The sequence below is a fragment of the Phocoena phocoena genome, chromosome X (genome assembly GCF_963924675.1).
Source record: "Phocoena phocoena chromosome X, mPhoPho1.1, whole genome shotgun sequence".
NCBI lineage: Eukaryota > Metazoa > Chordata > Mammalia > Artiodactyla > Phocoenidae > Phocoena > Phocoena phocoena.
Genome location: NC_089240.1, coordinates 4,671,550 through 4,699,312, shown reverse-complemented (window position 1 = coordinate 4,699,312; position 27,763 = coordinate 4,671,550). Strand labels below are relative to the sequence as shown.

Sequence of the window (27,763 nt, the reverse complement as noted above, 5' to 3'; positions counted from 1 at the left end):
GTACAGAGAGTGGCATATATACGTATATGTTATATATGTGTTTTCTTTTACAATAAATGGCATGTGTAAGTTTACACATTGTGTGGGAAACGATCATCTTTTTATTTGTGCCATCAGACATGAGCTTTCGACACCATCGTATTACAGTTTACTGGATTGTCTGTGTTGCATTTTAAAGTTGTCAGGAAAAGTAAGCTATCGTGCCACAGGGAAAAGACAATTTTGCAAAAATAAAATGTAATTCATGGAAAGAAAGCCATCCTCCCTCTTCGTAGAAGTTCTGTGTGTATCCATCTCTGGCTGTTAGGAGAATTATGAAAAGCTAGTGACCTGTGGAGAAACGACTTTAATAGAGCACATTTTCATTTTTTTTTCAATCTACCTTGTGACAAAGAAGCATTATTCAGTTTTCTTGTTGTTGTTTTGAAGCGAAAGGCATCTTCCATTGCATACAAGAGATGTTTCTGAAGAGTGTGGAAAATAATACTTAAAAAAAAATTATCTGAGCCGTGTTTTCACGCCTTGTGGGAGAAGTTCCCCAATGCATCTCTTCCACAACTGCCATGAGATTTTGTCAGCTTAGCCGCTATGAAGGGGGAACCCACCGCCAGCACCTTGGTTCCTGGAAGTGAACAAACTGGATTGTCCACCCAGACATGCCCAGTGTTGCAGCCACGGCACCAGGGCAAGGGGGACGCTCTCCAAGGATGTCTGTACCAGGACATCTGATGCCTTCATCACCTGTATCTATGTGTTTGCTTATTTTTGCAGCAAATCTTTAGGAAGCTTCAAAACCCAGGCAACTCCCTAAGCTCCTTCTAAGGAGCCAACTTTTCCTAACATGGAGATCTCCTGCATTATCCCTGCTGTTTCCAATCCTTCACCCTGGCGTTGGAGGTTTTTTTTTCCCCCTTTTAAAAATACTCCTTTTGGGGGGTGGAGTCACGATGGTGGACTGGACTAGGAGGATGGGGAATTCTGGTCTCCACGCAACTAGGGCACCTACCAGGCACCGGCGGGGGACCACGGACACCTAAGGGGACGGCAGGAACCCCCAGAGACCGGGTAGGACGTGGGGGGTGAGGAGAAGTGAGGGGGGAAGAGAAGTGAAGGCGGGAGCGGACTGGAGCCCTGAGGGGCTGGGGGAGGGGAAGGGATCCCTTGCCTGAAGGGGGATATTGGGGAACCACTGGGAAGGCAGAGGATCAGAAGGGAGCGTGGCCAGGTTTCCCCTGCTCACTTGGGCCCCCAGGAACATGCTGAGATCCCGGGCCTGATCCTTTGCCCACCTAGGCCCCCTCCAGCCACGAAGGTCCTGAGGGAGAGGGAGGGAGGGAAGGGGGAGCACAAGTAAAGGCCGGACCTCAGGGACCGGCACCCCCTGAGGGGCGGCTGGGGGAGGGGAGGAGTTCCTACAAAGAAGGAACCAAAGTTCCTTCTTTGGTTAGGGGTCCCGCGGGGATGGGGGAGACCCTGGGGGAGGGGGGCGCAGAGGAACGGAAGGGAATGCAGCCAGCGCTGTCCCTGTCCACTTAGGCACCAGGAAGCCTGTTGGGCTACCGGGCCTAATCCTCTGCCCTGGGAGCCTCCCTCCTGCCACTCAGAGCCCAAGTCCCAACCCCTGCACCCCACCCAGGGCCCCACCTCTACACTCGGAGCCCCCCCCTCCGAGACCCCCTCCAACGTGCCGGACCTAACCCCACCCACACACACCCACCCAGGGCCCGACACTGAAACTCCCGAACTCCACTCCAGAGGCCCTCCTTTCCACGTGCTGCCTCTCCCCTTCCGCGCAGGTCATGAGCAGAGGCCCCGCCGTACCCTGAACTCCACCCCTGCCTAAGTTCCAGCCCCACCTCAACTCTGCCCCCATAGCCAAGGCTTTTGGGTTTTTTTGCTTTTTTCCTCTTTTAGATTGGAGTTTTGTTTTACTTTGTTGATTCATTGTTGTTGATTCATTTATATCTTTATTTTTTCTAATAAATCTTTTCTTTTCCTTTAAAAATTTTTTTTTTAATTAATTAATTAATTTTGTTTTGTCTGCGTTGGGTCTTCGTTGCTGTGTGCGGGTTTTCTCTAGTTGGGGTGAGTGGGGGCTACTCTTCGTTGCAGTGCACGGGCTTCTCATTGCTGCGCCTTCTCTTGTTGCAGAGCATGGGTTCTAGGTGCGCAGGCTTCAGTAGTTCTGGCACGTGGGCTCAGTAGTTGTGGCTCGCGGGCTCTAGAGCACAGGCTCAGCAGTTGTTGCACACGGGCTTAGTTGCTCCGCAGCATGTGGGATCTTCCTGGACCAGGGCTTGAACCCATGTCCCCTGCATTGGCAGGCGGATTCTTAACCACTGCACCACCAGGGAAGTGCAAAATCTTTTATTTTTATAATTTTATTTTATTCTTTGTTATTGTTCTGCTCCTTTTGGCTTGTCCCCCCCACCCCCCCGTTTTTTTTCTTTTTTCTATTGAGGTTTTGTTTTATACTGTTGCAAATGTTTCAATTATATTTTTAATTTTCCTAATATATTTTTTATCTTTCTAATTTTATTTTGTACTTTATTCTTTGTTATTGTACTGCTCCTTTTTTTCTTTTCACTCTTTTTTTTTTTTTTTTTTTTTTGGGACACTGCAGCTTGCAGGATCTTGGTTCCCAGGATGGGGGTTGGGCCTGAGCTCCTGTGGTGGGAGCTCCAAGTCCAAACCATTGGACTAATAAAGAACCTCAGACCCCAGGGAATATCAGTCAGTGAGGCCTCCTGGATGTCCTCATCTCGGCACCATGACCCAGCTCTATCCAACTGCCTGCAAACTCCAGTGCTGGACGCCTCAGACCAAACAACCAGTAAGATAGGAATACAGCCCCACACATCAAAAAAAACCCCAAAACCAAAAGCGAAACTACAAAAGAATATGTTACAGGCGAAGGAGTAAGGTAAAAACCTACAAGACCAAATAAATGAAGACAAAACAAGCAACCTACCTAAAAAAGAATTCGGAATAATGATAGTAAAGATGATCCCAAATCTCGGAAACAGAATGGAGAAAATACAAGAAACTTTTAACAAGTATCTAGAAGAACTAAAGAGCAGACAAACAGTGATGAACAACACAAAAACTGAAATTAAAAATACTCTAGAAGGAATCAATAGCAGAATAACTGAGGTGGAAGAACAGATACGTGAGCTGGAAGATAAAATGGTGGGAATAAGTGCCAGGGAGCAGAATAAAGAAAAAAGAATGAAAAGAGTTGAGGACAGTCTCAGAGGCCTCTGGGAAAACATCAAACGCACCAACATTCGAAACATAGGGGTCCCAGAAGAAGAGAAAAAAGAAAGGGTCTGAGAAAATATTTGAAGAGATCATAGTTGAAATCTTCCCTAACATGGGAAAGGAACTAGTCAATCAAGTCCAGGAAGTGCAGAGAGTCCCATACAGGATAAACCCAAAGAGAAACATGCCAAGACAAATGTTAATCAAACTTTCAAAAATTAAATACAAAGAAAAATTATTAAAAGCAGCAAGGGAAAAGCAACAAATAACATACAAGGGAATCTCCATAAGGTAAACAGCTGATCTTTCAGCAGAAACTCTGCAAGCCAGAAGGGAGTGGCAGGACATATTTAAAGTGATGAAAGGGAAACACCTACAACCAAGATTACTCTACCCAGCAAGGATCTCATTCAGATTCGACAGAGAAATCAAAAGCTTTACAGACAAGCAAAAGCTACAAGAATTCAGCACCACCAAACCAGCTCTACAACAAATACTAAAAGAACTTCTCTACGCGGGAAACACAAGAGAAGAAAAAGATGCACAAAAACAAACCCAAATCAATTAGGAAAACGGTAATAGGAACATACATATTGATAATCACCTTGGATGTAAATGGATTAAATGCTCCAATCAAAAAACACAGACTGGCTGAATGTATACAAAAACAAGACCCTTATATATGCTGTCTACAAGACACCCACTTCAGACCTAGGGACATATACAGACTGAAAGTGAGGGGATGGAAAAAGATATTCCATGTAAATGGAAATCACAAGAAAGCTGGAGTAGCAATACTCATATCACATAAAACAGACTTTAAAATAAAGACTGTTACAAGAGGTAAGCAAGGACACTACACAATGATCACGGGATCAATCCAACAAGAAAACATAACAATTGTAAATATTTATACACCCAACATAGGAGCACCTCAATACATAAGGCAAATGCTAACAGCCATAAAAGGAGAAATCGAGAGTAACACAATAATATTGGGGGACTTTCACACCCCACTTACACCAATAGACAGATCATCCAGACAGAAAATAAACAAGGAAAGAGAAGCTTTAAATGACACAATAGACCAGATAGACTTAATTGATATTTCTAGGACATTCCACCTGAAAGTGGAAGAATACACTTTTTTCTCAAGTGCACAAGGAACGTTCTCCAGAATAGATCACATCTTGGGTCACAAATCAAGCCTTGGAAAATTTAAGAAAACTGAAATCGTATCAAGCAACTTTTCTGACCACAAAGCTATGAGGCTAGAAATTAATTACTGGGGGAAAAAAAAACCAGTGAAAAACACAAATACATGAAGGCTAAACAGTGCACTGCTAAATAATGACGAGATCACTGAAGAAATCAAAGAATAAATCAGAAAATACCTAGAAAAAAGTGACAACGAAACATGACGATCCAAAACCTACGGGATGCAGCAAAAGCATTTCTAAAAGAGAAATTCATAAGATTCATGCTCACCTCAAGAAACAAGAAAAATCTCAAATAAACAATCTAACCTTACACCTGAAGCAACTAGAAAAAGAAGAACAAAGAAAACCCAAAGTTAACAGAAGGAAAGAAATCATAAAGATCAGATCAGAAATATGTGAAAAAGAAATGAAGGAAACAACAGCAAAGATCAATCAAAACTAAAAGCTGGTTCTCTGTGAAGATAAACAAAATTGATCAACCTTTAGCCAGTCTCATCAAGAAAAAAAGGAAGAGGACTCAAATTAGTAAAATTAGAAATTAAAAAGGAGAGATTACAACTGACACCGCAGAAATACAAAGGATCGTAAGAGACTACTATAAGCAACTATATGCAAATAACTTGGAAAACCTGGAAGAAATGGAAGAATTCTTAGAAGAGTACAACCTTCCAAGATTGAACCAGGAAGAATTAGAAAATATAGGCAGAACAATTACAGGTAATGAAGTGGAAACTGTAATTTAAAATCTTCCTACAAACAAAAGTCCAGGACCAGATGGCTTCACAGGCAAATTCTATCAAACATTTACAGAAGAGTTAACACCTGTCCTTCCCAAACTCTTCCAAAAAACTGTGGAGGGAGGAATACTCCCAAACTTGCTCTGCGACGCCACCATCACCCTGATACCAAAACCAGACAAAGACATCACAGAAAAAGGAAATTATAGACCAATATCACTGATGAACACAGATGCACAAATCCTCAACAAAATACTAGTAAACAGAATCCAAAAACACATTAAAAGGATCATACACAATGATCAAGTGGGATTTATCCCAGGGATGCAAGGATTCTTCAGTATACGCAAAACAATCAATGTGATATACCATATAAACAAATTGAAGAATAAAATCCATACGATTATCTCAATAGATGCTGAAAAAGCTTTTGACAAAATCCAACACCCATTTATGATAAAAACTCTCCAGAAAGTGGGCATAAGGGAATCTACCTCAACATAATAAAAGCCATATACGACAAACTCACAGCAAACATCATTCTCAATGGTGAAACAATGAAGGAAGTTCCTCTAAGATCAGGAACAAGACAAGGATGTCCACTCTCACAACGCTTATTCAACACAGTGTTGGAAGTCCTAGCTGCAGCAATCAGAGAAGAAAAAGAAATAAAAGGAATATAGATTGGAAAATAAGAAGTAAAACTGTCACTGCTTGCAGATGACATGATACTATACATAGAAAATCCTAAAGATGCTACCAGAAAACTACTAGAGCTAATCAATGAATTTGGTAAGGTTGCAGGATACAAAATTAATGCACAGAAATCTGTTGCATTCCTATACACTAACAGTGAAAGATCAGAAAGAGAGATTAAGGAAACAATCCCATTTACCATCACAACAAAAAGAATAAAATACCTAGGAGTAAACGTACCTAAGGAGGCAAAAGACCTGTACTCAGAAAACTATAAGATACTGATGAAACAAATCAAAGATGATACAAACAGGTGGAAAGATATACCATGTTCTTGGATCGGAAGAATCACTATTGTGAAAATGACTATACAAACCACAGCAATCTACAGATTCAGTGCAATCCCTATCAAATTACCAATGGCATTTTTCACAGAACTGGAACAAAAAATTTCACAATTTGTATGGAAACACAAAAGACCCCGAATAACCAAAGCAATCTTGAGAAAGAAAAACGGAGCTGGAGGAATCAGGCTCCCTGATTCCAGATTATACTACAAACCTACAGTAATCAACACAGTACAGTACTGGCACAAACACAGAAATATAGATCAACGGAACAGGATAGAAAGCCCAGAGGTAAACCCACACACATATGGTCACCTTATATTTGATAAAGGAGGCAAGAATATACAATGGAGAAAAGACAGCCTCTTCAACAAGTGGTGCTGGGAAAACAGGACAGCTACATGTAAAAAAATGAAATTAGAACACTCCCTAACACCATACACAAAAATAAACTCAAAATGGATTAAAGACCTAAATGTAAGGCCAGACACTATCAAACTCTTAGAGGAAAACATAGGCAGAACACTCTATGACATAAATCACAGCAAGATCCTTTGTGACCCACCTCCTAGAGTAAGGGAAATAAAAACAAAAATAAACAAATGGGACCTAATGAAACTTAAAAGCTTTTGCACAGCAAAGGAAACCATAAGACGAAAAGACAACCCTCAGAATGGGAGAAAATATTTGCAAATGAAGCAACTGACAAAGGATTAATCTCCAAATTATACAAGCAACTCATGCAGCTCAACATCACAAAAACAAACAATGCAATCCAAAAATGGGTGGAAGACATAAATAGACATTTCTCCAAAGAAGACATACACATGGCCAACAAATACATGAAAAGATGCTCAACATCACTAATCATGAGAGAAATGCAAATCAAAACTACAATGAGGTATCATCTCACACTGGTCAGAATGGCCATCATCAAAAATCTACAAACAATAAATGCTGAAGAGGGTGTGGAGGAAAGGGAACCCTCTTGCACTGTCGGTGGGAGTGTAAATTGATACAGCCACTATGGAGAACAGTAGGGAGGTTCTTTAAAAAACTAAAAATAGAACTACCATATGACCCAGCAATCCCACTACTGGGCCTATACCCTGAGAAAACCATAATTCAAAAAGAGTCACATACCACAATGTTCATGGCAGCACTATTTACCATAGCCAGGACACTGAGGCAACCTAATTGTCCACCAACAGATGAATGTATAAAGAAGATGTGGTACATATATACAATGGAATATTACTCAGCCATAAAAGAAACGAAATTGAGTTATTTGTAGAGACATGGATGGATCTAGAGTCTGTCATATAGAGTGAAGTAAGTCAGAAAGAGAAAAACAAATACTGTATCCTAATGCACATATATGCGATTTAAAAAAGCGGTACTGATGAATAAAAAAGTGGCAGGGCAGGAATAAAGACGCAGACGTAGAAAGCAGACTTGAGAGCATGGGGCAGTGGAAGGGGAAGCAGGGATGAAGTGAGAGAGCAGCATTGACATATTATGGGGAAGGATGCACACCTCTGTGACTGTATTAAAAGTCATTAAAATGTACACTCTTACATGGCTGATTTGTATGGTATGTGAATTATATCTTAATCAATTTGTCAGAAAAAAACCTGCACAAAATAAATAAATAAAAAAATAAAAATGCTCCTTTTATCTAAGCAATGAACAGATGCAACATTGTTACCATGGGAGAGAAAAAGAACTCTCTCCTTTGTGTGTCCATTTGTTTCCAGAAATGGAAAGAAACTGAGAGCAAGAATTCTAAAGGTTCCAGTAGGTGAGCATGGACACACAGTATGTGCCCGATGTTTGTGGAACAAATCTTTTGCAGGTTGAATGGTGTCCCCCTCAAAAATAAAAAAAATAGTGTAGACGTCCTAACCCATAGTACCTCAGAGTGTGACCTTACTTGACGACACCGTCTTGACATATGTAATGAACTTAGAATGTAGTCATGAGTCTGGGTGGCAATCCTATATGACTAATGTCCTTATAAAAAGGGGAGATTTAGACACAGAAATAGATGCATAGAGAAAACACAATATGATGAGATAGAGGAATAAGGCCACTGCGTACAAGCCAAGCAGAGAGGCCTGGAACCAATCCTTTCCTCAAAAGGCGTTAACCCTGCTGACCCCCTGATCTTGGACTTCTGGCTTGAGGCAATACCTTCCTGTTGTTGAGACTACCCGGTCTGTGGTGCTTTGATACAGGAGCCTAGCACATTTGGGTCACAGTCCCTCCACTAACTGGATGATGAACTGCCTTCTCTAAGGTCCAGGGTCCTCAATGGGAAATCATGATTGGAGTAAAAACAGAGAATGTGTCTCACAGCGACAGCTCTAAAAAGACATAAATGAATTGAGCATATACTATTTGCCAGTTCCAACAGCTTGACCTGCCTTGTGTCATTTAACACCCCTGTTTTACACACGAGGAAACGAAGGCACAGAGGCTTACTGCTTATTGTTGATACATTTGCTGAACTCAGGTGCCTCCAAGTGCAGTTTACGCACTTCACCAGAAACACAACGCTCAGATTTTAAAGTCTCTGAAACGTTCTTATTTCTGCTTCTTGAAAGATCCTATCTTTATGTTTAAACATGCATATGCAATGACAACTAACACTAAATAGAAACGGGGGTGTGGGAAAGTATTCCTGAGAGTGGTCGGAAAAAAAGAATGCTTTGCAGGTTGCCTTCAGAAAGTTTGGGGGAAAAAAAGAAAACACGTAGCAATCCAAGACAGATGAGACATAAAGGCAAAAACGGCAAGGCATTTTAAAACGTCTTATTATTTCGGCCCTTTCCTATCAAACTTCGGCGGGGGGCTGCTCTGGGAGAATGGACCAGCCAGGGATGCTCGGGGGATACAGGCGCAAAGGATGTGGACTCGCGCGCGCCCTACGAGGCACGCAGGGAGCCGGACGGGCAAAACTGAAACGGAAACCTGCCAGGCGTCCAGGGATGGGCGCTCCGGGCCGGGACGAAGCCACCGGGGACCCCGTAACTAAGGCCACCTGGCTACCCATTTACTTGGTGGCTCTCAAGGATGCCAACCTGAGCATCTATGCACTCTTTCCATCAACCCCATGCACCGTCGTTCCTCCACGCCCTCCCTCCTTCCTCATGCCCTTTCCAAATTCGAGCCAGGCATTGGCACCCAGATTAGGAACTCGGCTCTGCTCGGCCCTTTGACTCAGCATCCCAGCCCGTTTACGGGTATGAAGTGAGCGTGGGCGGGGGGATCGTGGTGGTGGATGCGGGCAAACTTGTCGCGCCCGCGCGTGCCACTTCTTAGCCCCGCGGCGACGGCAGGGGTGACCATCCTCGGCGCGCGTGCGCAGAACATGCCGGCGAGGCCCAGAGCGCGCGTGCGCGGGAGCGGTTCCAGTCGCGTATTCCAGGAGCCTCGGAAGGAGGCCAGCCGCAGGCGAGCGCCGGGCGGCGGAGGCTCAGGGCGCGCGATTTTTTAGGGACCAAACTAGGACACTTAAGGCGCGCGTGCGCAGAGCAGCTCGGGGCTCACGGGGGGGCTTGCCCGAACGCGCATGCGCGAGTGCGTCCGGGGGCGCGGGCGCGAGGAGGCCGGGGGCCGCGCGTGCGCAGCACGACTCGGGGCGCGCGGGGAGGCGCGGAGCGCGCGTGCGCGAGCCTCTTCCCTGCCCCCCCCCCCCCACTCGGCCGAGACGGCGGCACAATGGCGGCGCCCTTGCCCCCGCTGCGTCCCGTCACCCACCTGCTTTTTGACCTGGACGGCCTCCTTCTGGGTGAGTAGCCTGCGGCCGCCTCCCGCGAGGGCTGTCTGGGAGGAAGCGGGCGGGGGGCACAGGCTCTCAGGGGTGTGGGCCGCGGCGGGGCGGTGTGCGGGGTCCCCGGGCTGGCGGGCGGCGGGGGTGCGGGGCCCACGTCAGGCCGGCCGCGCTCGTGGCTGAGGCGTCGACGGCGCCCGGGGCACTTACTTCCGGCGGCCGCGCCGCGCGTGGGGACGGAGTGCGTGGGGGGCGGCGCGTGAGGGCGCGGTGCTAGGGGACCACCGCGCGGGCGGGAGGTTGGCGTCGGGCCTGGGGGGCCGCGGGCGCTGCGCGCGCAGCCGGGCCTCCATTTCCCTGTCTGCACCCCGGCCTCTAGGATCACTGTAGGCTTGCCCAGAGGTGCACGCACCTTGCTCGTAGCATCCTGCAGGGCAGCGTCCTCTACCCGCCGATTTGGGGGCCTCTGCCGACGTTTGGAGGCGTTTGGGGCAGCCTAGCTGGAGGGTGGGAGTTTGCTGGCGTCCAGAGGGTAGCGGCTGGGATGCGGCGGAATCTCTCGCAGTGCACAGGACCGCTCCACGCCACCGCGACTGCTCCACACCCAAGTATCTGTAGCGCGGAGGCGGCGGAGGAGTCCTGCTCAGCGGTCTGGCTGGTCCGAGTGACTCCCAGCAGGGACATCACCGGCGAGCAGCAGTTTTGCAGTGCAGAGCCCGAGTCCCCACCCTACAGCTGCCCAATCAGAATCTACATTTTCACCTAAGTGCCGGGGAGTTAGAGGTGCACACCCGTGCTGTGGCTTTGAGCGGTTAACAATCTTGTGTGCGCCGAACAGCCCCGTAGTCGATGGTGGTAGGCGTGAACTTACCCACCGAGGCGAATTCAAGTAGAATTCGTGGGAAACGCTGCATTTATAACTCAACAGAGAACTGCTCTGAGCTCTACCTTACAGCTTGGGCGTATGTTTCATGACACTACCCGGTGTTACAGGGTTAGGAAACGCGTTCTGACCTCATTGTCTCCGGAGGGCTTCATAGGACTTTAAAAATGTCTTCATGCTTTACGTAGGCTACTAACCTGGTGGAGGTGTGCATACATCAGAGCTGCCTCTCATAAAATCCTGCAAGGTGGGAGGAGATGTTTGCCCTGACTAATTAAAAACAAAATCGGCACCACTCAGAGAGGTAAAGTTACTTGCCCAAGGTCACACAGCTAATAAGGAACAGAGCTGAGAAATGATTCCACATCGATCTGATTCTAAATATAAGTGATGTTGTGCTCATTTTACAGGGGAGTGTGACCTTGCCCCCATGATCATTTGGCTCACTGGTTCAGTAGTAATGGCACTGATTTTTTATTTTAAAGGTACACGAAAAACAGTCTTATTTTTATGGATCCAGAGATATAAACGAATGAATTCCTAAGGGGTAAAATAAATTCCCATAGAGGTAACTAATTGGGTAGAACAGTGTATGCAGCTACTAAATCTGAAATGACTCAATTTCAAAAAGCATCTGGGATTCGTAAGTACAGTTTGTAGATGTGAGTTTTCCTGCTAAGATGGTCAAGTTAAATTGTCAAATAAATTCCTTATCCTCTAATGAAAAGTCCAGAGAACATGTTTTGCGAGTCTTATGAATTTTAATACAAACTGAGGTGTCCCATTAAAATTAAATTTATTAGACTTCTAAGTGAGCTTGATGCTTCATCCCCACTCAAGATACACATATACCTGTTCCCCGGAGCCATGAATGTGACTTATGTGGTGGTGCTTGCAGGGGTAGTTATCAACCAGGGCCTCCTCTTTGCTAGTTAAGGCAAGTTTAAAGTTTATCAAGCATTGGTCTGGCACTGTTACCCAATCCTCTGAACTGGTCAGAGAAACAATAATTAGTGGCCTTTGGGAGGATAAGACCTAGCTCCTCTTTCCCCCTTCGTTTTCTGCCCTTTACCTCATTCCGCCCTGACTCTTTGAGGCGGTAAGGCCTTGCAGAACTTTATCAGAAATGCACCTTTGCTTTTTTCTTTCTTTTTTTTTTTTTTTTTTTTTACAAAATGTCTGGTATAAAACACCACTTTCCAGAATGTGCTACTTTACCTCATTTAATCTACTTGATTATACCTGTTGTAATTCTTAAGCGCCTGATTTCAGTTGTCTGTTGTTTGCATAACAACGTATCATCAGTTTATTATGAGGTGTTTTTCGGTGAGCCTGCTTTTCAGAATTGTGAATCCATTTCCCCAGGAAGTTCTGTTTGTTAATGTAGCTGCAATCCTTGTATTCTCAGGGAAGTGAAACTGAAAACAAAGAGTTGCATGGGGAAGCTTGTTTAACCAGAGGAGAATGAGGAAGTCAATGGAGATATTTGCAGAAATGTTGACCAGAAACCCAGGGTTACTTTCTAGTGCTTTTGAAATGTTTGATGCTGTTTTCCTTTCAATCCTTGGAATCTGTTTTTGTTGACAGAGGTAACAATTAGCTGTGAGCTAGATAGTAATTTTGGCCCTCAAATGCCATTTAGAGACACAGACCAAGGGGACTGAGATTATTTATGAACAAGGATAAGATGTTGAAGGAAGTAGATACAAGTTTGAAATACTATGTCAGCTCCTGAATAGGGAAGATTATCTAGTTCATTAAATAGCTGAAGTTAGGAGTACAAGAGGTAGGACCATTCTCTTTAAGAGACAAGAAAGTTGGTGGTCCACAGTCCTGCTATCTGATAGGAGTAGCACCATGTAAGATTTTGTTATAGCAACATTAAAGAAGCAAAAAGACACAGAGGAAATTAACTTGAATGGTACTTTTTTCCTATCCTGACACATCCAAAATATTGTTACTCAACACATAATCAGTAAAAAAAAAATAGTTGAGATAGTTTACATTCCTTTTTGTTACCTAGCCTTTGAAATTTGTGTGTATCTTACACTCACAGGGCATCTCAGCTCAAACTAGCCAGGTTTCATGGGTTCACTTGCCACGTTTGGCCAGTGCCTACCATATGGGACAACCCAAGTACAGAGCCTTAGGAAGCAACTCACTGATGTCTGCTGTTGATAACGGGGCCAGATGGAGGGTGGATGTTAAGAATATTCAGAATTAGGAATATGTAAAATGTGGTATACATAAAATATGCTTTCTAGGAGTCTGTTACAGTAATTAAATCCTTAAAGAATCAGCCAGGAAAAATAAAAAGCTTATTTTCAAATGTTTAAAAAATAAGCAGAAAAATAATACGATAGATCTGTGAGGGGAAATACGACTCTTTGCAGTGTCGATTATAATTGACCACGTCTCCATAAACACACAGAGGTGGCAGGATTTTAATGGGTGACACCTGGCTTCCACTTCACCTTCACGTAGAGGAATAGATCCCCTGTCTTGTACCTGTTTGTACTCCTACAGCTTCCTGCTTGCCAAATAGTAATCATAGCACTTGAGACCGTATGGAAGTGCCCGTTTCTCCGTCCGGGGCCCAGGGTACAGCGTGAACGCTGGGTGGAGGCGGGACCTTTGTGCTGCTCCTGGGGCTCAGGGATCCATTGTTGACCGAAGCAGCTCGCAGCCCTGCCCAGTCTGCTCGGAATCGGCTGTCACCCGTCGTCCTCTGGCTCACCTCACCTACGCTGGTTTCTGTAGACGCTGGGACCTCCACAAAGCTGATGACAAACATAGGATCTCCCTGTACAGCTGTAGCACACGCCCTAGATGAATTTTCGGAAGAGCTTTCGTACGTTGTGTTTGACCCTGTGTAACACGTATGAGGTTTAACAGTGGGGATGATGGGCTTTTCGGCGTCCATGGGTTCCTATCCTGTAATGTGACTCAGTCCAGACGTTCCCAGAGAGTCTCAGGGAGGGAGGGCAGGGTAAACACTCGTTCGGGATGGCCGGTGTGGGGTTACTGTCTGCCCAGAGAGTCTCAGGGAGGGAGGGCAGGATAAACACTCGTTCGGGATGGCCGGTGTGTTACTGTCTGCCCTTGGGGCTCCCAGAGACACCCTCGCCCTGTCCCTGGCTTGTTGTGTGCCTTGCAGTCTCATCACGGATGTCAGGGGACCTATGCTACGGCACGTTCCCCTTCTCTCTGCCCTGCCCCCAACCCCCAGAACTAAGGGCACACGCTTGCGTTTGATGTCACCTTACCAGGTGACATTTAGGTCCCTTCTGCATTTGCACGGGAGGTGGTGGAAATTCGGAGGCCAGTCTGAGGCCTTGCGGCCGAGCAGAGCCCACGCAGAAAGGGGCCCTGACTTGTACTTTCTCAGTTTGGAGTAAGATGCTGGTAGGGGCAGGCGAAGCTACCCATGGACTATGTTGAATGTCAGGAAATTCATCAGGAATAAGAAAGCACTCGAGGGGGGACTGAGGTGGGTAAACTCAGGTCCCGTTGGCCGTGCTTCCTAATAGACCTGAGCCGCGTCAGCCTCTCCCGTGTTCCTGCGGTTAGCAGTTCTTATGCACCACAGCTGCTCCCGTTTCTAGATTAACAGGAAGGTGAGATCAAAATTGCAAAATTCTGCAGGTCGACGGGAGTTTGGTCCAGCTGGTAACACCACTAAGATATTCAGCAGGTTTCTGTCAGTGCAGGTGTAAAGTGCCCGTTCCTTGCTTCCTCCTAGCTTCCTCGTCCCCCTCATTGTGTGCTTTTATTTAGAATCTTAGCTGTGCAAACTTTTTTTTTTCCTCTCTTGAACTATTTTTCCTTTCTTCTCCTTGGAAAGCTGTGTGTGGGGGATTCTTTGTTCACTTTTGTCTTTCTAATTATTCTCTGCTTTCTCTGATTCTGTTCCTTTATTTTTTCTTTCATTTTTTAAGCTACTATAATTTATCCATTACACTGTGTTATTTTTCAGGGGTAGACGGAGATTTAATGCAATGTAAAAGAGCAAGGGAGATGATGCCCCCAAGAAACGTCCACCAAAAGCACTCATTACACAGGTGCCCAGGTGACTTTTCACAGCTTTGTTTGAGATGTTTGAAAAGTGATGGATACATAGCCTGTAGCTGGAAGGTGCAGTAGTGTTATAGCAGAATGGCTTACATTAGAAGATAAAGCTCTCACTGTCAGGTATATGTGAATACTGGTTACTCATAATTCCGGCATTTCATATATTAAAAGCTTCATTTAATTGTGTTAAAATGGGGGAGGGCAATGCTGGTCTGTGGTTTAAAATTGCCTTTGGGGTGTCTAAGGAGAATTTTCTTGAAAACATAATAATTGTGACACACATGCATTTCTGCTCAAGAAATGTCTTCCCCCTTTGGCTTTGCTGAGGTGGACTGCCATCCTAACACCTCTCGACGTGCGTTTTGAGTGTTTGGCAGGTACCTTCCTTCAAGGTGCGGCTCCCACACATCCTTTGCTCTGCTGCCTGCGGTCAGTAGCTTAGTGTCTGTGCAGAGAGGGGCGCACACCTGGGGTGAGGATGGTCTGCTCCACGCCCTTGCCTGGAGGGCAGTTCCATCGGCATGGCTCCCGGCACTGGGCTGGCCAGTTGATGTCCCCTGACTCCTCTCTAGGCCTAGACATCAGGGACGGATCCAGAGGCAAACCAGTCTGCTCGACTCCCAGTCTGCTCACTGCCCAGTCTGTACGCGAAATGAGAGCAGATGGTCATAGTTTGCGTACCTGAGCTATTTGGGGCCTTGGAGACGCATTCCAAAGTAAGCAGCAGGCTTCCGTCTCTCCGCTGCCATCATCGTGTCCTTGACGAGAACCGGGCACCCTTGTGCTCTCTGGAGCAGCATGTCCACCCGGCCGAACTGCCCGCCGTGGAGGGAATGTTCTGTATCTGAGCCGCCCTGGACGGGAGCCGCAGGGGCACCCAGGCCCATGAAATGCTGCCAGGGCAGCTGACGAATTGAACTCTTAATTTTTTAGTTTTACTTAATTGAAGTAGCCACTTGTGGGTGCCGTGGTGGACGGCGCAGCTCTAGAGGAGTGAGTTCACTCCTTCCTCATCTGTTCGGAATATACTGCGCCGGGTGCTGCCCGGGATTCACAGCAAGTCTCTTCTTTGTAGTGGTCTTGGAGTCCAGCTGGGACACAGAACACGCGTGAATCTCTGAGTAACTGCTGGCGGTCAACATGAGAAGGACAGGAGAAGGGGCAGGGCAGTCATTTGAACTGAAATCACTGGGAGGATGTGCTCTCAAGGGCAGGTAGGACAGTGGATATTCCAGACCAGGAGAACAGATGGCTGAGCAGTACACGTTTTCTGAAGCAGAGAAGAGCTTGTTTTTATCACACAGAGAGTAGTATTAAAAAAAAAAAAGAAAGAAAGACTGGTTATTAACGATTGTGTTGAAATGTGGGGGTGAGGATGATCTCTGCCTGGTGGATATTACTCTGGTGTTTTCCACACTGGGTTCCAGACGGTAGTCATGTCCCTTTAGCCCGTTTTGAACTAGGAAACCTCACCCCATCCCCTAGCTGCATGGCCTGTGTTTTCGCCGTGAGAGGGACTCTTGGAAGAGTGCAGGCTGGTTCTCTCAGAGGATGTTCTGCGTTCCGGATTGGCCTGCTTGTTTCCTCCTACTGCCACCTCACTTGTTCTCCATCCTTCGTATTCCCTCTGATCCAGACCTCATGCCCGTGCCTCACTTGGCCTCCCTCAGCGGTTTCTGCCAAGAACTACTGCACCAACTCACGGCCTCTTGGGGTAGATGTTCCATGTGGTCAGTGCCCTCCTTCTAGTAAAGTCTTGTTGTATCAAGACAGCTCTTGTCTTCCGTGGTAGTGCGTGGGATGTTTCATTGAGAAGCCAGGGGCCTGAGGGACCCGGTATCGGCGGTGATGTAATGCCTGTGTGTCCCAAAGGCCTGAACCCTGAGGCAGAAAGACGGGCAGGGGTGCTTGCGGGGAAGTGGAGGGCTGCCTGGACGCTGCTCAACCTCAGGAAGCCAGGGTGGCTCTGTGAGTTGGGCCCCGCCCTTGCATCCCTGCAGCTCTGCCTGACTTGGGCCACGTGCCCTGATCTCTCCCAGGGTGTGAGGGCACGGGGTCCAAGGGCATGCCCACCTTTGCCGTCAGACTCATGAGAAAGCATACATTCATCAAAGCAAATACAGTTGCCTGCACCGCGTCCACTTTGCCACGTAAACCTTTCCAGCAGAGCCGTATATTTGTCAGTGTGGTTCTGTGTTCCCCGCCGTTTATATGTTTTCCCCACGCCACCGGAGCAGCACTCATGGCTGCCTAAAAGCGGTCAAGTTCTGGATTTCTAAATATCACACAAGGAAAGGAACCAAGAGTCTGGGGAGAAGAGGCCAGTTCCAGACTGGGGCCTGTGAAACCCAGGATGAGCGTGGGCACCTTTCCAGAGCCAGGGCAGGGGGTCCCACTGGCGAAAGGCAGGGTGAGTGGAAATCAAAGGAATAATGACTGTGATGGATTTTAAGACTCTTAAGTTTTTAAAAAAGAAATCTGTGAGTCGTGATCCTTAAAAGAAAAGAGAGGGGAGGCATGGCGGCAGGAGAATGCTAGTTAATACATATGGAAAGAATGGTAGAATTCGTCAGGTCGCCATCTTGCAGGCCTCACTGTACATGCTTCAGACAAGCGGCACTGGTGGAAACCAAGACCATTGGGTTCATTGGGGGCGAGGGTGTTCAGACAGTGCCAGAGCGCCACACAGCACAGGCGGACACGCGTGCTCGTGATGGACAGTTCTGGGGGCCACCGCTTAAGCGACACATCCCACTCAGCTGTGTCAGCGCGGGAGCTGCTGGCTGCCATGTGCTGCCACAGCAGTTTACCTGAGTCCAGTCGAACTTCTAGGTGTCCTTTCTAGCTTGGAGGGACGGAGGAACAAGCAAGGTGACAGCACGTGGAAACGACCAGACAGATCCAGAATGCAGGGCATTCGGCAAGATCTCTGGGTGGACTGTTGGAAGTGTCAAATGTCACGGGAAATGACTGGGGTGGGGTGCTCTAGTTTACAGGAGGCTAAAGGGACCTTAGTACCAAATACAGCAGGTCTTAGATTGGGGGGGAGGTCTTATAGAATACATTTTTGGGGCAGTCGGAGAATGCGGTGAGCAGTGGCTAATTAGATGATGTCATTCAGTCGTTGCGGATTGGCCGGTTCTGGTGCTAGTCGTGGCTGGGTAGAAGAGTGTCTTTATTTGATGGAGAAGCATGCAGAGGTATAAAGGAATAAATGGCAGAGTATCTGCAAATTTTTAGGTTTATTGCTTACAGATGTAGGTTATATGGGTCTTTTCTGTGCTTCTTTCAACTCTTCTATGTATTTGAAAAAAGAAAAAGGAATGGGAGGATTAAGCCTGAAGCGTGAACCCCTGAAAAACAAAACCAAACTATTAAGTAGTCATCAGTTGATTCTATTTAAAGAGAGAAGAATATAAAACGTACATCTTTACAAGATTTGCGTGAACAGTGTAAAATAAACAGTTCCAGAGCCTTCGGCTCCCTGGAGAATTTAGGTGGCAGTGCATTCCCTGGTGTCGTGTGACAGCAGAAAACACTTGGAAAAGAAGAGGCTCTCTATCCACTTCCTTGTCTTTTTCTCACAGTGCGCTTGGACCTGGGCCCCAGGATTTGTAAAGACATTCATGTACCAAATTTTCTTTTGGTGGAATCTTAAAATGGCAGCTGATATTTAGTCAGGAGATCACACTCAAAAAGAAAAAAAAAAGAAAGAAAGAAAAGCTTCCTAAATGACTTACCAAAGTAGCCACCCACACCAATCCCTGCATCTCACGCGGTGTGCTGATTAGACCTGGTGACAGCCACGTCCCTCTGGAGCCTGTCAGCTGAGCCCCGGGCCCCCGTGACTGATTCTCCTGCAGCTCTCAGCAGATGTCTGCAGCTCCGGGCCTGGGCTGCTCTCATCCCTTACTCCTTGTCAGCTGCCAAGGTCCAGGGAAACCTGAGGTTGGAGCTTGAGCTGGAGTGAAGTAATGAGCTGGGTGTTACAGGGATGCCCGCATGTTGTCCACGTTCCCTGGGCTGGTGCAGTCCTTGGTGTGAGGGCCCTGGGGGCTACCTGTTCCTACCTAGACGGGGTTCTCTTTCCCTTGTTCATCTCAATTTCAGTGGCTTGGAAACCTTTCTGCTCTTGCTTTAAAAAAGGGAAAGTCACTTGGTTACTGAAGAAATGTTTTATGCCAGCAAGGTGTTTCTTGTATTTCTGTTCTGGCCAAAAATAGTCATCAATTTCAGTCGGTCCCCTAGTACGTTCCTGTTTTCTCTCTGCATCTCTTATTTCCCTTATTTATCTTACCGCAAAGCATTTCCTTTGGTTGCATTGACAACGTTTATTTTTTTGCATGATGACTACATATAACCAAGGCAGACTTCAAACCAGCTGACTTACTGCCTTGTGCCGCCGTATATTTTGACCTTGGTACCGACATCTTGATGACTACACATCAGCTTTTAAAGTGGTCGGTTCAAGTGACTGGCTTTGCAGAGTGGAATTGTAGTCGAATTTGAGCTGTGTTTCGACAACCTGGTGAGCTGGCTGGAGAGCCCAGTGAAAATCAGGCCCAGTCCCTTCTACTTGGTTGTTTCATCATGTATCTCTGTGGGCAGCCCTGGTGTCATGTCAGAACTCCCGGACGCCTCTGTTGCTGGGCAGCCCTCACTGGTACAGGTGCCAGTGGGAGTCCTTCCTTAAAGGCCAGGTAGCTGATGCCTAGTGCTTTAGTTTTATCTCAGACGGGTGATGAGGAGACCGCCCACAACCCCCTTGGCTGACTGAAAACGTTAGGTGCTGCTTGGATGAAGCCTGGTTCACCTCGCCCCGGGTTACTTGCTTTACCTGCTGACTTGGTGAGATTCCCCATCCCCCGGTGTTCTCCCCAGGGTCCTGCCCGCTCCCACCTTCAGCACATCACAGATGGTGCAGGACGTCTTCTGGGACTTCAGCATCTCATTAAGTTATAAAAACAGTCAGATCCAAGATCACATGCTAGCTGACCCAAGGCCCTTACGGCACTGTTTAACGTGACTTTGCAAAAGAGGTTTAATCATCGAGATATATGATGCAGCCCTTCTTAATACCATTAATATTTATTGTTAGATCAAGTAAAGGAACATCCTCACTTAGTGAGCAGATGGCCCTTCTGTGAACTCAATATCTTTATGTAATCGCACCTGTAATACTGAATAATAAGGGCAGTGTATTTGTCTTGACATTTACAATATTGTTTCTGCTCTTTGGGCTGGGAGTAGAGTCAGGGTCCTGAATTTGAGGGTGTACTTTAACACTGGCCTCTTCATTGGTGCCCTAGTTTGGGGCGAGTTTGCAGGCATCCTTTTGTCCTTCCCATCACTGGCGCCTCCCCCCAGGCTCGGCCCTGGCCCTCCCTTCCTCCCGGGAGGAAAGGCTTCATTCTTTTCTGGGTGTAAGCAGCTCCTTCTCCTTCCTCTTCTTCTTCTGATGCTTCTGTACCTCAGCATAAAGTGTGCTACATCTGTCATTTCAACAAAACCTCTCGGGGTTCCCTGGGGGCGCAGTGGTGAAGAATCCGCCTGCCAGTGCAGGGGACGTGGGATCGAGCCCTGGTCTGGGAAGGTCCCACATGTCGTGGAGCAACTAAGCTCGTGCGCCACAACTACTGAGCCTGCGCTCTAGAGCCCGTGAGTCACAACTACTGAGCCAAACGCCTAAAGCCCGTGCTCCGCAGCGAGAGAAGCCACCGCAGTGAGAAGCCCATGCACTGCAGTGAAGAGTAGCCCCCGCTTGCCACAACTAGAGAAAGCCCGCGCACAGCAACAAAGACCCAACTCAGGCATAAATTTTAAAAAATAAACAAAACCTCTGCTCCCTCATTGCCGCGTCCTGCGCACAAACTGCCTTCCTCCTGCAGCCTGTGGACATAATTTGCACGAAGGGAGCAGTGACTTCCATGTTGCCATACCACTCAGCATCTTTTCTTATTGTTTCCAGAACTTTCTGCTTCATGGGCCAGTGCCCCGCTCTGTCCTGGGGGATCTGTCTCCATGGCTTCACTTCTCCTTGTCTGTCTGTCCTCCTGTCCACCTCTGTGCAGGGCCCTGGACTGGGCTGTGGACGTGTGGCCTCAGTGACCACTGTTGCTCTCGGGTCTCCGTCCACACTTCCCAGTGCGCACGGGCTATTCCACCCAGAGGTCGCGCCCAAGCCCCGGGTTTCAAGCTGAGCTCAGAGCTCTCGGCCACATCTGCCGTCTTGCGCGCCCCGTGAGCCGCCCGCATTAGAGACTGGCAGTGACCTTCCCATCTTCCGGTCTTCCCACCTGCCTCCCCTTCCAACATGCCAGTACTGATTCCTCAATATTCAGAGCCATGTTTGTGTCCTTCAGCTGCCGTCGCCTTTCTTCAGGCCCTCCATCTCCATCCTCTGTGGTAACGGTGAATATTTACCACGAGCCTTCACCGCGTGCCCCGCGCCGCCGTGCGCACCTTGCCCGCCTCGGCTGTTTCCCTGGCAACAGGCCGACGGCACCCCGCGCTGGCCGTCTCGGCTTTGCCTGTTTTGCAGGTAGGGAAGTGAGGCTTACTGAGGTCAAGCGACTTAACCTCAGAGGCAGTGCCTGACCGGTGTTGCCCCCCGCCTCCTCTCGCAGCTCGAGAAAAAGAGGCAGTGATTCACCAGACTCAGGCGTGCTCACGGACAGTTCCGTCACTTCCAGAAACGTCAGTGGCGGCGGTTGAATTTTGGTGCTCACGTTGGCGAGATTGCAAGCTGTGTTCCATGCCTATTGTGTGTGTGTGAAGAAGGCTTTGCCGAGAGGATATAGTCCTACGTTCCCTTGTCATAGGAATCTGGGTGGAAGCTGGTCCCTAGATACTTTCCAAGAGGAAAGGCGTTTGTGCCCATAAAAATAACCCTCGACTCTACCTGTTGCGCATCTGATGCCCCCTCCCGTGTGCTGAGTTATGTGTGTGTGTGCTCGCTCGTCTGTGTGGTCATAACACAAACAATGTAAATCATTTCTGGGTCTGCCAGGTGCAGCCCGACGAACGCGTTCCTTTCTGGAAGTTCGAGCCATATCTCGGCACTCATCTTGTTCAACCAGTCTGAGAGGAGCCTCATGAAAGCATTTCAAGTTGGCTCCTGGGTGATTTGGGCCAGCCACCCAAGGAGTTAATGTGGCTTAACGCTGCCGGCCTGTAGCCAGGTCCGTCCGCCTGGCTGTTGAGTGTTTATCTGGGGATAGAGCTTTACGTTCAAAGGGAATTTCAGAAAAGTGTTACAGGACGGATCCACCGGGGCCGTCAAGGAGAGAGAGGCGTTTAGGGCCCTGCGTCGCTCCTGAGTCCCACAGGCTTTCGTAGCAGGCCCACCCACCAGACGCCGGGTACTGAGACCGGTGCAGGGCAGGATACAAGGCCACGCAGGGGTGCCGTGGAGGCGGGCTGCAGGGGGCAGACATTTTCTGTCCTGCTGCCTCATCACGATAGGCTGAGCTGACCCAGTTCCCTGGGAGCCGGGCAGAGGAAGCCGGCTGAGATCCAGGGTGCCTCCCGGGAGACTGGGTCCGTCCCCAGCCTCGGGGCAGTCGGCTGGGTGGGGCTGCAGGAAGGGCTGCGAGGATCCCAGGCCAGCAGGGCACTGTGTGTAAGTCTGAGAGAGCAGGGCCTGGAGAAGAGGCTCCTTGCCTGGTGAAAGGTGGGAGCAGAGGTCTCAGGAAGGGGACGGGGCGTGGTGAGCCTTGTGCCAGATGCAGGAACGTAGGCCTTACCTCCTAGCCATTGCACAGCCTCGCAGGCAGGGCGTGCCATACAAAGGCACTGTTGATGGCGTGGATGGCTGCGGCTTCCAGGCTGGGAGCTGGCTCGGGGGGTGTGGCAGTTGTCCCGGATCAGAAAATGATCCGACACGTACATACTCTTGCTACTCTGGCAGGGATCGCCGTGGGCCCTGCTCTTTCACCTGACGGCTGCCTGAACTTTGTCCACGTCATTATTGATTGGCATATGGACACTAGCGTGTAAAAGGGCCTAAAATAACATAGGCGTCCGGTACTCGGATAACCAGAACGTGTTTCCCCAGATATAGATCTCATAGATGGAAGCTAGATACCCAGACCCATGTTCAGAAAACCCATCCCGCACCTATAGAGCTGTCTTATTTCCCAGTGTGCCCACCCACCTCCTCCTGATTATGGGAATCTCCATTCTGGGAGACCCAGGAGCATCATTCTACCCCGGGCCCCGCCTCTCCGCCTGCGGTGCCCTGGGATTCCAGCCCTTTCGCACCCTCTGCTCTTCTCGCGTCACCGACACACATGGGGGCCACGTATCACGGGTGCTTAATATTACTGATGCGGCTGCTTGTGTGCTGAGTTGGCTCCTGTACACCGGGTTTTTAAAAAAGCCTAGCTGTCCCTTAAACACTTAATTTCTGCTTATTCTGTTGACAAATCTGGTTGACGTTAGTCTTCACTGTTAAGAGGCCATGACAGTGTTTGACTCTGTTTACACATTTTTTAATCAACTGAAACACCTTTGTGCTTGTTAAGCTCCATTTATAAAGCTATTATGTTTTAGTTCCTTGTTCCATACTTCCCTCGTCTGAATTAACACGGAGGACCTTTCTGAATAGCCAGAGATCATTTTAAGCCTAGTAAATGAAGTTTATGATGAACGTAAAGTTCACTTGACTGTTCCAAGAGAGTTGCAATAATGTAGTCTTAAATTGTTAGTGAAAATTAGTAATTCCAGTGTGTATTTCAAAGTTTATTTATAGCATTCTTGCCCCAGTAGGCCAAATTCCATTAAAGGATACAAGTAATAAAGTAATAGATAACACACAAACACTGCCTCAGCACCCTGCCTTCCCTTAAACATCTCTGTGAATGTTCTGGGGATCGAGAGGTGCCTGTCCATTAGAGAAAGCCTTTTCCCGCTCAGCTGATTGGATTTTGCGTTTCTTGGCATATGTGAATATCTTTCCACCTAAATCCAATAATCTTTGAATCTGACAAGAATTTTTCATTCTTTCAGTATACTTCCCAGGTCCATGCAAGTCCCAGAGAGGGCCATGAAAATAATACGTGATTGCCTGATGGATTTCTTTCGTGTACTTTGTCTGACTTGGAGTAACACCGTGTAAGGCCATATACCCACGCGAGTCAGGAAATGAATAGGAGCCAGGCTTAATTCTGTGTCAGAGCAGCCTCTGCCTGTTCCCAGAGAGACAGCCTCTCTCACCTGCTGTCACTTCCCAGGTCCTCGGAGCTCTGGACTAAAAGCCAGTTCTGTTTGAGAACAGGATGGGCACTGTCACTGCTCAGCTCTCAGAGCCCCTGCAGTTGGAAGGCTTGGTCAGTTGAGCTCTACCTGTGGTGACCGAGCTCTGCCTCCTTTGCTCAAGAAAGCTCCCACGTCACCAAAGGTACGCTGCGTGGGAGGGGGAAGCACGCCTTACTGTTTTTCGTCTTTGCAGAAATCCTGGGTAGCGTTAAATGACATCTGAGCTATGTGAATCAATTTATACCTTGTAAGCAGATGTTCTTTAGAAGAAATTTTGACCCTTATTTCTGGGTTACATTCTTAATAACCTATAAAAAACAAGACATAGAAGGGTACTTTTAATTGGTTGCCCTTGCCTTCGATAGAAAGACACACTGAGTAGATGAACATCTATAACTCAGTGTTGTGGGCTAATTGCATCCCACCAAAACACATATTTTGAAGCCCTGAACCCCAGGACCTCAGAATGGGGCTGTATTTGGAGTCAAGGTCCTTAAAGAGGTAATTAGGTAAAATAAGGTCATTAGGGTGGGTCCTAATCCAGTATCGGTGGTGTCCTTACAAGAAGAGGAGATTAGGGGACACACACACACACACACACACACACACACGACCATGTGAGGAGACAGCCGTCTGCCTGCCCAGGAGAGAGGCCTCGGGAGGAACCAGCCCTGCTGACACCTGGATCTCAGACTTGCAGCCTCCAGGACAGTGAGAAAGTAAATTTCTGTTGTTTAAGCCCCCAACTGTGTGGTGCTTTGTTATTGCAGCCAGAGCAAACTAATCCACCCAGAAATGTAGGGTTTTTGATACTGTGAAGAGATCAAGCGATGTGGACCAATATTTTACAGACTTCACAGGCAGACTGGCCAGGGAGGTAGAGCATGGATGCCCAGGGCTGTACCAGCAGGATTATAGCATAAGTTTCTCCAGTCTTAACTCCTGTCATCTCTTTACAGTTGAGTTGTCTGACATTCCTCCACCCCACCCACACCAAAAAATAAGTGAATGGAAACACACATAACAGCTAAAGAATTATGCTGGTGACACAATGGCTTGTGTGTCTTTGAAGGAGGAGGACTGTGTGCTTCTTTATCTCTTCTCATTTCAGTGCATTTCCTAGATTCCTTAATGATTTGCACTGTGCTAAATTAAAACTCTTTTTGGCACTGCCTTCATACTAATGCACGCACCACTGGGGATACATTCAGTACTTGATTCCATTGTACCCATAGGAAGGGTAGAGATAGAAGAGAAGCAGGAGCAGCCACTGAAGGAAGGTCTTGAAGAAAGGAGCGGAAGCTGTTGATGTGCGTGGGGAAGGGAATCTTTAAAACTGCATGTCTCTGGGTTTAAGGTGAAGTGTTAGAAATGATGCCTGAACTAGTAGGGGTTTGATGGATATACCCATCCAACACATGGGATTCTAAGGCAACACCTGAAAGAACTCATGTCTACTGTCAGTCTTTTCCTGCATTTTTGCTTTTCCAAATCCACTTTCGTGGCAGCCTCCGTGTTCTTTCTCAGCCATCTTAGATCTCTAGGGTGAAGTTAGATGGAAACTTTTTCTGCATTCTTGGAGGACACGTTCTGGTTTGCATTTATTCAAAAGGCATGAGAACTAGGGATTTAGCATTAATCCATAAAGCCTGAGGCGTGGGGAAACTAACTCTCAAGAGGGTTTAGCTCTCTAGAAGATGGGAAAGGCACATCCATCTAGAACCCTATGATTGTATGTTTATTTATCTTTTAAAATTTGAAAAGAATTTAAGTTATTCACTAAGAGGAAGTCATCATATGTCAGTATGACATGGATTAAAAAAGCCCAGTGGTTAGTAAGATTTATACGTGTGTGATTATGATGTAGCAGTCACAAAGGCCGAGGCCATGGTGTTCTTACTACCTGGTGGGTGACCTCCACACACAGTGGAAGCTGTCACACACGATAGTTCTACAAGCTCTCTGCAGCTGTCCTCGACCTTCCGTGGTTAAGGCACCTGTGAATGAGACGTTAAGAAAGGTCTCTTCTTGTGCTTGGTCTGTTTGAGAGTCATTGTACACAAACCCAATGAGAAAAAAAGAAAAACAGATGGCGGGGAAAGTTTCTTACTGTGTTAGTTTTCTATTGCTGCCTTAGGTTACCACAAACCGAGTGGCTTAAGACAACACAAGTGTATTATGAGGTCAGAAGCCCCACCTCAGTCTCAGGAGCTAATCACATCAAGGACTGGTTCCTTCAGGAGTCTTCAGGGGAGAATCTGTTATTTGCCTTTTCCAGCTGTAGAGGCGGCCTGCATTCCTTGGTTCGTGGTCCACTTTCTCACGTTCAGACCCACCAGTGCTTCACCTCTCTGACCGTTCGTTTTTAACACAGACATTTACAGCCATCAGCTTCCCTCCCAGCACTGCTTTTGTTATATCCCATACTGTTTGGTGTGTTATGTTTGCATTTTCCTTCATCCCAACCTATCTCATAGTTCCCTTGTAATTTTTCCTTTTCTCCACTGACTGTTTAGGTGTGTGTGGTTTAACTTCCACATATTTGGGAATTTCGCAAATTTCCTTCTGTTACTGATTTCTCATTTCACTCTATCAATGATCAGGGGAATACTTGGTATGACTCTGATCCTTTGTGAATTTATTGAGACTTGTTTTATGGCGTAGCTTATCATGTTTCCTGGAGAATTCTCCTTGTGAACTTGAGAAGAATGAATATTTTGTCATGGTTGGGTAGAGTGTTCCATACTATCATAAGCTCCAGTCAGTTTATGGTATTTACATAGTTAAGTGTTTTAAATCAGGTCTTATATTCCTTGTTAATTTTCAGTCTAATTGTTCTCTCCATTATTAAAAGTGTGGCATCAAAGTCTCCAGCTACTGTTGTTGAATCATCCCTTTCTCCCCTCAGTTTTGTCAGTTTTTGTTTTATGTGTTTGGGGCTTTGTTGTTAGGTTCATATATGTTTATAGTTGTTGCATCTTCTTGATGGAATGACCCCTTTATCCTTATAAAATGTTTCTATTAATTTTTTGTTTGTTTCTAATAGAAATGTTTGCCTTAAGTCTCCTTTGTCTCATGTGGTCAGTCTGGATCTCTTTTGGTTACCGTGTGCATTGGATATCTTTTCCATCCTCCTACTTTCAACCTTTTTGCACCTTTCAATGTAAAGTGTGTCTTGTAGACAGCATATAGTTGGATCATGTGGTTTTTCTTTTTCTAATACATTCTGCCAATCTTTACCTTTTAATTTACTTTTAACCTTTTACATATAGTGTCATTATTGATGAGAGAGGATTTATATATGGCGTTATGTTATTTGTTTTCTCTATGTCTTTTTTTTTGGTCAGACGCCATCAATCTGCATTTATTAGCAGGCATTCTATTGTAAGGAAGACTTCCCTCTGTCTGCATTTATTTTTTTATTGAAGTGTCAATATTAGTTTACTTACAGTATTATGTTAGTTTCAGGCGTACAGCATCATGATTTGATAATTTTATAGATTACACTCTGTGTA

The 27,763-nt window shown here is 46.9% G+C and overlaps 1 protein-coding gene across 1 annotated transcript in view; it reads left to right on the top strand.

The window, feature by feature from the left end:
* The first annotated feature begins 9,984 nt into the window (after positions 1 to 9,984).
* Positions 9,985 to 27,763, top strand: part of PUDP (pseudouridine 5'-phosphatase) — a 69,593-nt gene continuing 51,814 nt past the window's right edge. Inside the window, exon 1 of the mRNA XM_065901229.1 lies at positions 9,985 to 10,054. Within this exon, the coding sequence (XP_065757301.1) occupies positions 9,985 to 10,054 (70 nt within the window). The remainder of the gene's footprint in view (positions 10,055 to 27,763) is intronic.